We start from the raw sequence: 13,250 nt of genomic DNA on the forward strand, positions 1-13,250 counted from the left end.
CAGCTCCTGCCTATACACATGATTGAAAGCATCAGCAGCTGCTAGATTACACAAGGTAAACAGTTTTCAAAACTAAGAAAGCTACACTGTGCATTAGGAAACCGATATCAGTTCTTTAAAAGAAAACAGAATATTCTGTGGTCAGTTCAGAAACACTTAAGAACTAGAATCACAATCTGAGAAATTAAATAGCTTACCTTGGTTTAGGGCACACAATTACATAGCAAACAGTGCCAGATTTAGCATACTTAATTGTTGAGTGGAATCAACCCTGAAAGCAAAATGGGTTGAAAAACAATGCAGTTCAAGGGATTCATTGTTTCAATACACACATTTTCTGATAAATAAGCATACCAAAAAAAAAAAAAAAAAAAGGAAAGCGGATGAATTACATTTATTAGCACAGAAAAGAAAGGGATTTTTGTTGTTACAAGGTGTGGACTATCCCCTTTCCCCCTTGTATCTGCAAAGAATCTACTCATACACACTACGCACACAACCTACTAGGCAAAGTGAGCAGCAATCCAATCTACTGCTGACTGTAATTGCTCTGCCTCAAGCAGGCTGGACAGGACGACAGCCTCTCCCAAACAGCATTTCTGTGTTCCTGAACCACTTTGCTGCTCTCAGCCATTGAGACAAGAACAGAGAACAAAACATTCAAACAGCAGAGATATTGGTTATATTCCACTAAGAGGGCTCTTAAGAAATATAGCCACTTACTTCTGAAATCCTGCGTATCTCACTCTGTGATGGGCTTGTTCCTCCCCTCAACTCCCCATCTAAAGAAGTCTTAGGAGATAATTATTTTCAGAATAAAAGAATTTGAAACATCCTTAGTAAAAGGGATTGTGTACATCTTGTCTCCATGCAAAGAAAACTTTTATTTTTAAGCTTCTGACACTGGCCTTCACATAACCAAAAAGATTCCCTTACCAGCCTTCCACAGCTGCCTGTGAAAGGGTTAAAGGTGCCCTGGGCTTATACAATCCCAACAGGAGATTCCTGTTCTGGCTAGCATCCCTATTTCAACAAAGCATGTTCTAATATAACACACAGTAGGAAGTGCTGTTCTGTTTTCTCCAAAGCCATTACACCTTGATTGCACTTAGATCTTCAGAAAGGCCAAGCCACATGGCATATAAGCACTATATGACAGCACATATCACAGTTAAGTCAGGGAAGTTGGTTTGGTTTTAAGTAATACTCCCTCTAACTGGCAGTACCCAGACTTCTAATTCTTTAATGCTCCTCGTCATTTGTATGAAGTGTTATTCTTCCCCAATTACTCCTTTTCTGATGGTAGCTGTTACCCACAAAACAAGCCAGAGTTTCTCATTTGTCAGGAGCCCTGACTCACAGGTCATCTCCTCAGTCACTACACCCTTATTCAAAGCACTACCCAGAACCCCAGTGTTGGGCAGCACACTTTCTTTTACAAAGGAACTTTCTCCTATTGAACTCATTTCAGCTTCAAATCCAAAGAGTTATCATCATAGAAATGTACCCTTCTACTCAACATCCAATGGTCTGCCAGTCTGAGTGAAGTGAAAGAGATATCGCTATCAGCAAGCCAACAGCACATCCAAAATAGAAGGGAAAAGAATGAGTAAACTGATCTCCACTGCCGAAGTGCCTTCTGACAGCTCTTCAAAGGTTAGAAGAGCTATGTGCTCAGCTCCACTCTCATGAGAAGCTCTGAATTCCAGATCACAGTTTCAAGCAGCTCAAGGAAGAGGCAGCACGTGGCTGCCTGCAGCCAGGAGTAGAGCCACAGCTGTGCTACCCACTCCTCTGCTGATCTTCCCCTGCCCAGCGCCAGGCAGGGAAAGCCCTGCCAGGCTCTGCAGCTCTCTGCTTTTCCCCTGGATGGAGACACAGCTGCACATAGAAGGTGATGACTTCAGAGGCACTGTTTTCCCACCCTAACACTAAGGCCAGCTAGAAGCTGCATAACCAAGCAACTGCTATTCTGTAGCAAGACAGGATCTTATAAGTGGAATTTGTTGTCTGAGTGGAAGTTGAAACAAACAAGTCAAAAGATGAACACTACAGTCTTCTTTTAAAGCCCTGGAAATAGTTGCCTCACTACTCCACTACAACCTTGAGTCAACCAAACCTTGTTTGGCTTTTGTTACCATTTTTAACATGCACCAAAAAAAAAAAAAAAAAAAAAAAAAAAGCATGGGTAAAAACATTATTAGCTTCAATTTCAAACACCATCATTAGATACATACCACAAAACGGCAAAGGAATTCCAAGATTTTAATTCAACTCACCCAGCAGAAGTCTAGCCTCGAGTCACTTAATTTTTATATATATAAATAATATAAATAATGTATATACGCACACACACAGACATAAAAATGCTTTGAACGAGTTACAGCAGATACCATTAGTACTGGAAGTAAAAATGTTCATCATGGCCTTTCTAATTCCTAGGGAAGAAGTCCTATGCTGGAACCTCTGGGGCAGCTGTTTCAAATTTGAGACCTCAAAGCTGAAAAAGACAGAAGAATCCAGACTGTCCTATATAAAGCTCTGTTTATACCTGCTTAAACTCACTTGTACTTTGCTTCATGAGAGCACCTGAAGGTCTCCTTTTATTTCTACGTGCTATAGCTACTCAAGCATCAAGGCTTAGACTCCTCACATCAGACAAAAACAGGCAGGATCTAGAAGTCAGCATTTTCATGCATCACCTTGAAGGGACGAAGCAGTTTAGGGCTCAGGGCATAGCTTTCCCCATGCCAACACCCCCCACTCATTTTCCTCCCTTCTCTTCCCTCCCAGTCCCCACACACACAGGCACCTCCTGTCAAATTAGGCCATCTGGTCACCTGACTGCTCTAAGTAGTTAACAGCCAGTTAATGCTATTTAGAAGATTAACAACACTTCAGCCTTTGCAGGTGAAATTAAGATAGCTCTGTCAGTTTCTTCATCTTAAAAGATAGGGAAAAAAAATTAACAGCTGCGTTCAGACAAACAAAAGTTTTCAGAACCAACTCATTATTACAGCATTGACTCCTTATGAATGCTGAAGACCAGCAGAGTATTTAAGTGTTAGAAAGCTGCTGCACAGAAAATATACGTGCCTGCAAAAAGCTTTAAGTCAGCAAGAAAGACTGGATCCACCCAGAACACTTAGAATGATTCTGGTTGAAGGTAGTGTAACATGCTGCAAATGTACATTCAAAAGTAGACCATAGCCTCTAGACAAGTGTTCTGCAGGAAACAAAACTGAAGCAGCACCAATTATCAGTATCCTACCTGAAACTGTTAGTGCTAAGATTACAAGAGCAATTTCTCAGAGGCACCGTTCCAATCATATGTTTACAACTTTGCAGAGTACTTCCACATCCCACAAAAGTCATTTCTATCATTCACTAAAGGTCCATTTAGTAAGCAAACCTCCTTCAAAATACACAAACAATTCTCCTTTGCATTAATCATAACACACATCATGTTTTCTAACAATGGTAACGTGTTCCTTGGTTTTATTTTGTGATGACCTCCGAGAAAGCACAGTGGTCTAAGTGTAAGGCCACATAATGAATGGTATAAATAAAGGAACACGAAATGAAAAATGAATGACATTAGTGTTCGTACTTAAGCATAATAACTTGTGAAAGCAACTTTATTAATAATATTTTGAGAAGATATGAAGGGCTGTGTATAATGCTAAGCATGAAATGCAAGTTCCTAATGCAATTCAGGCAAAAAAATCTTTCAGTTCTTCTACCTATCCACTTTACAACACAAATTAGAAGCCTTAGAAACGAAACACTACCAGGTAAACAGCTTAATTCCTCTCTCCCTTCACCCACTTTTCACTCTACACAAGCAAAAAAGCCCTTCATATAACTGCTCTGATCATTAACTTTGTAAAACTTCACTGGTGGTTCGACAGATGCTCTTTTCAGAGGATTTCACAGCATCCTATCTTAATAGTGATGTAGAGGAAGAACCTAATTGTCCTTAATCCTCTATTTAAAATAGGTTATATGAAATCCTCTTTTGACTGAAGCAGAGAGATTAGTCAGCACCACTAGAAAAAAGAAACACTATTTCCCTCCACCGCCCCCCCAACCACTACCTAGATGAATTTAATGATTAATGAAGGAAACAAATTAACCACTCTCATATTTCAAAAAGGAAAATTAATCTACAAAGAATAGCAGGATAGAAAAATGTTCCTATGAATACTCCTAATTCTTATGTTTTCATGCTTGTAAACAACTATCATAAAAACAAGCATCCCAGATCATAATTTCACAGTACACCCAAGTATCTAGACATAACTTGGCATAGTTCTTGACATTACCAAAGGAATTGCACACAATTTCACAGAGTGCATGTGCACATATCTGCAAGTGAGCGTGCGTAATTGGAGGAATGAGAGTGGGGTTATAAACAAGGGTAGCATAAGAAAAAGACATGTAGAACAGTTAAGCAGTGAGGAAAAAAAAACACTACATACGCTTGTTACAGGCCTACACTGTGAACTAGTTTTCTTCCTGCATTGTAGTATCAAATTATCTCAAAGCTTTGAACTACCCTTAAAATGTCTCTCTGCAAAAGAGCTGGGCAATACTCTCATCCTCACTGTAAAAACAGATGAAGGAATAGCAGATAAATTAACATCCAGATCCACAGGAGTGATCTAAGTGCTTTAATAGCCCTAATAGACCATAGGCTGTAAAGTTCCAAACTTTGAAACCCTGGCTTATCCCATCCATCTCCTAGAACCATTTGGGCCAGGCTGCCAGTTTCTCCCTAGAAAGCATGCAATTCTAATATAGTATCAAAAATAATAAACATTTAATAAAGTTGAAGTAAATGTTAAATGAAACAAAAGCCAAGAAAACACTTCTCGTGATGACTTGGTGCATGTTTGTTCCACAAGCATCCCAGAGTCGTTACCAAGAGGGAAGAAAAACACAGACCCAGTATCTGTGATATAAAGGATTCTTGGTTTGCCTTGTCTACCTGCAGTTGTTGCCATGGCAATTATAGCAGAGAAGATAATAGCATTCCAGTGTCATTCTGCTTCAGTTCAGGATGAACTTCAACTGAAACGTCCCTTGACAATTACACGAATAGAAATGCAATACTATACTGCATAATGGTAAACCAGTAGAATAAGAAGCACTATTCTGGAAAAATATAATCCAACTAAAAGACTTAAAATGAGGAGAGGCAGGCTATTTTGTTTAAGGAAGAAAAAAAAAACAACCACCAAAAAACAGAAAAGTCAAATCCAGTTACATAACAGGTGCTAAAACATCTGCTCTGCCTTTTCTGTGGCAGAGCTTTCTCTTGGTTTCCTCTCCCTGCCAGTACGCACATGACATGGAGGTAGCATCTCACTGTCAATCACACTGCAACTCTTTCAAAACACAACTGTTTCCTCATTGCATTTAAGTCCTGTTAAATTAAACGATCCTATATCCCCACCTTGACAGCACAAGCAGCAGCCTGGTATGATATCCATGAGATGTTTTACTTGTCAGTCCAGTTATTGCTTTTTAAGTGTTTCAGTTTCAAAAAGGCAGGCTCATTTGAAAATCCCATTTTGCCTTGCCACTTTTCTTGTTTCAATTACTGCAGTATGACAGGAGCAAAGAATGAATGAGAAACACTGCATGGGGATTTCAAGCTGTAAGCATGTTACATTGTATTGCGCCTTCTTTCATTCCTGCTAATGATTTTGAAGAGGCTTCCTACTTTCAGTAAGGATTATGTGGTACCCTACAAGAGGCACAAGAGCAAAACTATATTGCAATAAAAAAAGTTGACAAAAGTAACTATACAGTTGTCATATGAGAAGAAAAACTGCAGTTATTTTGGACACTAAAAATGGCAAGGTTAGGAGTTCTTGATCTACTTTAAGTCACTTAAATACACTCTGAGAGTAGAGAATGTGTTTGGGAGGGTTTAAATAGGAGAAGTCCCCATTGCATATAGGTGAGCAATACCTTGTAGTCAGTAGCAACCAGCTTTGTAATACATTCTCTGACATCTTGCAACTGAACTGTTTTACATACATACTGTCTTACTTTCATTCATCGCAGAAGATAAAGAAACTGCATCTTTCTCAAAGAAGTTAGCTCATTAGCCTCCACAATTCTTGTTTACTGTCCCTCTGGTTGGTAAGTTGGATTTTTTTCAGAGGGAGTGAAGGTAAGGCTGAGGTTTGGGGAGCTTTGGATTATATACATTACAAAGCTAGAAAGAGCATGAAACAGAACTCACTACCAGTGTGCAGGAGCTAGGCAGATTTGCAGGAGTGCCAGTGTCCACCAACCACACTTGGTGCTCACTAGAATCACTCCTGGAGGAAGCAAAGCTCTCAATCTTTGCCTCTTTAAAGACAAAGGAGCTGAAAAGCATGAAGTCAGCACGCTGTCCAGGCTCATCACCCAGAGGAAACAAACCAACCAACCCCATGCAGATAGGAGAACAACAAAGCAAGGATGCTTAGGGGAGACTGGAATTCGGAACTGACCTATGCTGTTTAAGTGTACTCTGCCACACCTTCTGCACCAGGAATAACTGGCACCCCTGTGCAACAGAGTGGAAAGGTGAGATGGAAAGAATTAGGAAGAACTGTGACACACTGACATCCAGGAGAGATATTAAAAAAATGCATTTCGTGCCAGGAATAGACACAAACACTTAAGAAATGCTAGGTACTAATTACTGACCTGTAAATACATGTCTAACCCCTAATGAGAATGTCTTTTGTACAGTTCAGATTGCTTGCAGACAGAGTCAGGATACAAACACATTCATATGACATTTATAACAGCTTGAAATTCTGTCGAATTCTATCACTGGAGGAAAAAAACTCACTCTTTTGACTTACTGCAAGTGACAGCCAGGGGGAAAAAAAAATGTTCATTTAAAGAGGCACCCTGAGGAAGAAACATGGAGCCAATGCTTCTCTGACACCAGTCTGTAGAGTCTCAGGGAAAGCTGAGGACTGTGAGGGAAGACAAGAACTGGAACACTGGGCTGCTTTCAGATGTGTTAGCAAAGCTTAGAAAACTGCAGATCATCTCAACTGCTTGATAAACGGCCTGTCCTTTTAGACAAATAATTCCAGAACATCAAAGCCTATTGTTTTCAAGCTTTCAGGTTAAAATAGTTACACCCATCTTCTATCAACATTACACAAAAGAGAAAATCCTGAAGCTCTGTATTCGTTTACTTTAAGACTGCGTGTACAAGTAAAATCCTTCAGAAATATAATTAGAAAACAGTTTTGGATTTATATTGAAAATAGAAACAATGTAATTGTCTGAACTATTAACCAAAATTCACAGACTAACATGATTTAGCAGTGTACACGCTTTGAAAAAGAAAATCCTAATGTAACTTCCTGGCCAGATTAGTCAATCACCTCCTCAAACTACAAGTCAACCCACTCCTTCTTAAGAAGTGAAAAACAAAGCATCTTTTCATAATTTCATTTATTGCATCCTCCCAAAAGATTTTTCAGAACCACCTGCAGAACTAATAGATCAGAAGGTTCCCAGAGGCCAGAACTGTAGAAAATCATTCTTTCTTTTGGAAGTGAATCTTTATATGTTGCTATACACCTTTAGAAATGCTTACACAGGCAAAAAAAAACAAAGCATCCAGGTTTGTACTCCTTAAGTAGTATAAGAACAAGAGGGGAAGCAACACAGTGGCAGGATTTCTAAGTATACTACATAATAGAGGCAGAAGTGCTCAGTAATTCAGCCCTGGCCAATAACATTTATCATACAATTCAAAGCAATGGACCTAGGCAGGAGCATTTACTGATGAGGGGCCAGCTGTACTACAGATTCAGAAAGACTGTCACCTTCTGCCACAAGATAGTGAGCGACCACCCAGTGCCCAAAGAAATGTATGCTAAGAGTGATGTTTTCCAGGTTGCCCAGACATATTCAAGTCAATAATATTCACGCATATGCAAATCCACAGTCTGCCATAAACAGCTATTGTGAATACACAAGGCACTCACACACATTTCATTAAGCAAATGAAAAACAGTGCTTATTTTATGAGACGTATGATGGTATCGAGACTTGTTCTAAGGGTATTAGCTATCTCTCAACTTTTCTCTTCCAAGGAGTTTCAGAAGCCCTGAGTTGAGCCAAGCCTTTCGCCCCCACAGCACAAGTTAAAAGACAAAGCTAATGTAACACCAGTTACATGGACAAAACATATTGCTTAATAATACATAACGAGTATCTAATCTAACACTGAAGGTCAATCATCTATGGACACAGCAATGATTATGATGATATGCTTGTTTCCTCCCCCCACCCACCCCTAAATAATGTATACTTTTAATGTTAAACTGACTAGTTTTGCTCATCACTGATCACAGAGGCAGGCTCTGCATGGCACTCATGGGCAGCATGCATTAACTCAGCTTTCTCAGACTGGGAGGCTGCCCACCCTGGGGTAGCACCCATCTCCTGGGGAACACACAAAGTTCGTTCGAACCCAAAGGTACGACAGCAGCATGACACCTGATGCAAAAGCACCACTCAGAAATAAAGATTATACTCTAATAAAGAATGTGTGATATCAAACCTTTTACCCACATCTCTACCCCCAGGGGGGATTTTCACAGTCTTCACAGTGTCACTATTTCCCTTCTTTGGGAAAGTAAATTAAACAATCATCAAAATTTATCTAATTACAGAAAGCTTTATTCAGTTGTTGTTCTTCATGTGGTGGATAGCTGTATATAAAGGTTTTTCTACTTCATTACTCAAAGATGCCACCAATACAGTGGATACAATTTGAAGCAGCAAAACACATAGACATTCTCAAACCCAAATAAGAAGTTGCACTGCTCTATTTCAGACTGAAGGATCAAGAAGCACTTAGAAAACTACTCTGAACATTAGATCAACTGCACTGCAGTGAAACAGACACCCTCTGCACAGCAAGTTATTCTTCCCCAACAGCCCTATAAATTTTGTATGGCTGCAGCCAACGAACACAGAAAGGACTAGAGCAAAATCAAAGAAATCTGCAGGATGGATATGAAGAGGCAGAACACCACAATATCCATTTTGAAACGGAGTAAAACTACATTATCACTGCCTCTGACCTTCCAGGAGACTATTCCAGCTCTCAGTAAAGAGATGCAAGGTATGGTATGACCAGCATGCTGAACATGGGTCTGACTCAACCATGTCACTGGAGGGTTCCAATGTCTGGAAGATACAAACAAATAGAAGACTCAGTGCAGGTGAACAGCATACATATTAGAAAATGCTAAATCAGGAAATTGACGTCAGCCTGACCTGACAGCATCCAGCCATCACTATGCTTCCATACAGCCTTTGAGATATGAACTATTTTGCATTGCTTCAGGACAGTGACTGCAATAACAAAGAAAATGGGGTGGGGGAGGTTGCAAGAAAACCTTTCAGCACACTCAGGACATGAACTGTCCTGAATGTTATTTAACTTATGCCCTACAACACATATCAGAGAAAAAGGAAAGCAGATACACCTGACTCAGACAGTACTGCATTAGAAGCTTCCATCAGTACAATGCAATTATCCCAACAGCATCTTCAGCTTCCTTCAAGCAGCGACCGCTCTGCTCCAAGGAAGATCTACAGCTAACCAAGTCCCAGGTGCAGCCTGGACAATGACAATTCATAGTTCTAGGCCATCAGTTGCTAAATAGTCTCTGCATAGATTTGAAATAATCCCAAGTATGAGTTTACTCTGGCATATTTTGGCCTTGTATCTTTCTCTTTGACTCCTGCAGAAGTGCCACTGCTTGCTCCCCCCCATTAAAAAGTAGCTTGGAAAAAGGCAAGCACATCCACACTTCTGAACCATAACTGTTTTGTACACAGATCGGGTGAACAACTGTTGAGCAACACTGCTGACACGTACATCTGTTCCTCAGTTACAGCAGTCAGTTTCAGGCACAGCATTTAAACTATTAATTTTCATTTTCACTGCTATAGCTATATAAAAATAGATGAACCATGGAAAAAAGAAACAAAACAATACAGTAATCAGCTTGCCAGATTTAATGACCTTACTGAAATAATGATCCCAAGTTTACTGACAACAGCTTTTTCCAAAGTGTTCTTTCCTAGGAAGAAAATATTATTATATATGTAATAAAACTGAAGAAACTGACTTGATGACTGAGGAAAAAGTACTGCAAAAAGAACAAGCAACAGGTGAGAATATATAAGGCAGCTTGAAACAGCCAGGACAGTTATCCAGGCACAGCCTACTCAGTATACACATAATGCAGAAAGCAATGTGATCTAGGAAATTTTTCCTCACAAGGGCTGTTTCATCAGGCTTTTAGACTGCTGAATTACCCTCATCAGCAGTGCAGGAGCATGATAACGGTCTGCAACTTAGAAGTTCAAGTGTCTTACTTTTTCTAACATGCTGTCCTCTTATGTACATCTTTGTCCTTTAAAATAAAAGTTATAACTAATCTTAAGTTCGTTTCAGTCACATTTGATGCTCAGTTTGAAAGAGAGGTTAGAGCTAAAGTCCTGCAGAAAATGCCTAGAAATCACAGTTTGCTCTATGCACAATGAACGTGGTATGATTTTTGGAGTGTTTGTACAGGCTTCAGCTGTGAGAACACAAGAAACCTTCAGCTAAACCGCACATGAAGACCAGCAGTGCCAGATCAGTGTACTCAGACTGATCTTATTTCTAAACAGAGCCCAGCACAGCTCACTAGAGCGCTGCACATCCACAGAGACTTCTTCTCTCACACCTCATCGTTCTTGCAGTACTTCCTCCTCCCCTCGGGGTTACTTTCTAAGGATCCCTAAACACATCGCTGCACTCAGTACTCACCTATTCTCTCCTCATCCCACAGAGCAACACAAACAACAAACAAAATCCAGCATTATTTCCCACCGGATCTTTGATCCCATTTGGATGGGAACGAGAAAGCTCAGCGTGCATTACGGGAACAGAACTCAACACACCCAAAACTGAGAGTGTCCTCTGAACACAGGTACGGTCAGAGCGTGAAAGTTTCCTGACTTTCAGCATTTCCCGCACGAGAGGAAGAGCTGTGCGCACATGGAAATCCCCACTGCCTCTTTGCAACATCACTTCCCAGTCGTTTCTAAGTTTCTCCTGCACGCGAAAGCAGCAGCCCGCATCCTCCTTGCTCCGTCCCCGAAGCAAGTTGGGAGCGCTCGAGTCCTACCGCGAGCATTTACAGGCACAGATCATTACCCCGAGCGCTCGCCCGCCTATTTAAGCCGGCCAGCTCCGCAAAACGCAGCCGGACCGAGCCATCAGAACCAAGCGGGACAAGCGGCAGAACCACGACCGAGCTCGGGACGCCGGCCAGCGCCCAGAGCAGCTCCCGCTGGGGGCCGGGCTGCCTGCAGCCGCTCGCACCGACGGCTAGAGGGCCGCCCCGACCCCCGGCACGCCGCGTTCGGAAGGGGCGCCCCGCGGGGACTCCGTCGGAAGCTCCGCGGCCGTGCGGCGGTACTCACGTATCGGCTCACGAGGGTCCGGAGCAGGCTGCAATCCATGGCTGGCGGCCGGTCGCCGCTGCCCGGCGCTCAGGACCGCGCGGCCGGCTGCTCTCTGCTGCCGCCGGGCTGCCCGGCTCTCCTCGCGTGCCACATGCAGGGAGCCGCGCCCGTTCCCTCGCCGCTCCTCGCCGTCCCGGCTAAGCCGCGCGCCGACCGCCGCCGCTGCGGCGCGGTGCCCCGCGGCCCCTCATGCCCCACAGCGCGGCTGCCGCGACGCTTTCGAGGTGAGGAGGAGGCGCAGAGGAGCAACGCCGCCGACAGCGCACCCGACCGGCCGCGCTCCCGCCCCTCGCTGCGCCCGCCCCGCGGGGCCGGCCCAGGGCTTTATCCGGCGGGCGAGCCCCACGCCGCTCCCTTCGCTGCCACCGCCCGGCCCGGCTCGCCCCGCGCCCGCTTTGATCTCGGCCGGGCTGCCCCGGCCGCGCACGTCACGCGGGGCGGGCGGGCATGCGCGCGGCGACGCCCCTCCCTCCTCACCTCAGCGCTCGCAACGGCCGTACCGGCCATGGGAAGCGGGCGGAGGGCGGCGGGGAGAGGCGGCCGCACCCTTCTGGGGAGCGCCCTCCCGTCGGGACCCCGCCCGCCTCACACCGCGGGGAAACAGCCGCTGCCGGCGCGGCGGGGCGGGCTGCAGCCGTGCTCGAGGCAGAACTGGCGGAGTGCAGCCCTTCGCGCGCCGGCAGCTGAGGGATGGCTGTCCTGGGGCTGATAGCCGTTAGAAAGACATCTCGGCTTCCAGAGGACGTTACAGCCCCGACAAAGCGAGCAGAAGGGGTTACAGTGAGGGGGTGTGCAGAAGTTTCCCTCGGCTGTTGTGCTTTCATGTCCGTCTAGATTCAGGGATACCTAGGGGCTCGCTCGGCTTTGCTCAAGCCTTGTACGTAGCCTCAGACAAATTGGGTATTGCTTTCCACGATTCAACATAACCAAACCCAGGCTTTAAGCTAAATACTTTCTCTAAAGTTAACTGGAACTTTATGCTGTCGAAAAATTCAAGATGTGACTAAAAAGTCAACTTCAAATAAAGCAGGCAAATCGCTTTGTACAGTCAGACTGAAAATCTGCTCCTTTCAGCAGCAGTCAGTTGCACCAGCTGCTCTGTGTCACCAGACTGTGCCCAAAGCTGGTCAGTTGTCCCTCCTTTGGTTCCTGACCATTCAGTCGCTCTCCAGGCACTGCATAATCCTTCCAGACCAAAGAGAACCCAAGCGTTTCATACAATTTACACATGCAGAAAGAAAAAAAAAAAAAAAAAAAAAAAAAAAAAAAAAAAGCACAGATTATGCTATTTGAGATCATCATCATTTAGTATTTAAGAAGAAGGGCATATGACTGATTCTTTCCAGGTCACCTTTAATTTAGATGCGTTATATATGTTCAGCAGTTTTTAGACAGCAAGGTATATAATGTGCAGTAAGTGCAGTGTGGTTGAGCTAATGTTGCTATTCAGACTCCAAAGTGGTGTTGGTCTAAAACCCAGTGCTTTTCAGCTCAGCTACTGCTAATAATTTATATTCCTTTTGCAGCACCTGTCTTTTTCATGCTCCTATTTATAGTCCTAACACTTCTGCAACATAGGTTTCTGTTCCTCTCTTTCGCTTTCAAGAAGTCATCACAGAAAATGAAAGGGAAGAAAGGAATTAAAAGTGCCGTGAAACAACAGGATTTTTTCTTAGAATGAGCAGTTC

At 43.2% G+C, this 13,250-nt stretch overlaps 1 protein-coding gene across 6 annotated transcripts in view; it reads right to left on the reverse strand.

The window, feature by feature from the left end:
• ATP11A (ATPase phospholipid transporting 11A) overlaps window positions 1–12,241 on the reverse strand; it is a 121,800-nt gene extending 109,559 nt beyond the window's left edge. For 3 of the 6 annotated variants that reach the window (XM_090128611.1, XM_031613781.2, XM_031613782.2), the window contains exon 1: window positions 11,521–11,958. In XM_090128611.1, coding sequence (XP_089984737.1) covers window positions 11,521–11,559 — 39 coding nt within the window. In that variant the 5' untranslated portion in view covers window positions 11,560–11,958. Of the gene's footprint in view, window positions 1–11,520; window positions 11,959–12,039 lie in introns of those variants that run through there. The other 3 variants (XM_090128594.1, XM_031613778.2, XM_031613779.2) reach the window with 2 other exon arrangements.
• Window positions 12,242–13,250: the final 1,009 nt, after the last annotated feature.

Source organism: Phasianus colchicus, chromosome 1 (assembly GCF_987193195.1).
Source record: "Phasianus colchicus chromosome 1, bPhaCol1.hap1.1, whole genome shotgun sequence".
Taxonomy (NCBI): domain Eukaryota; kingdom Metazoa; phylum Chordata; class Aves; order Galliformes; family Phasianidae; genus Phasianus; species Phasianus colchicus.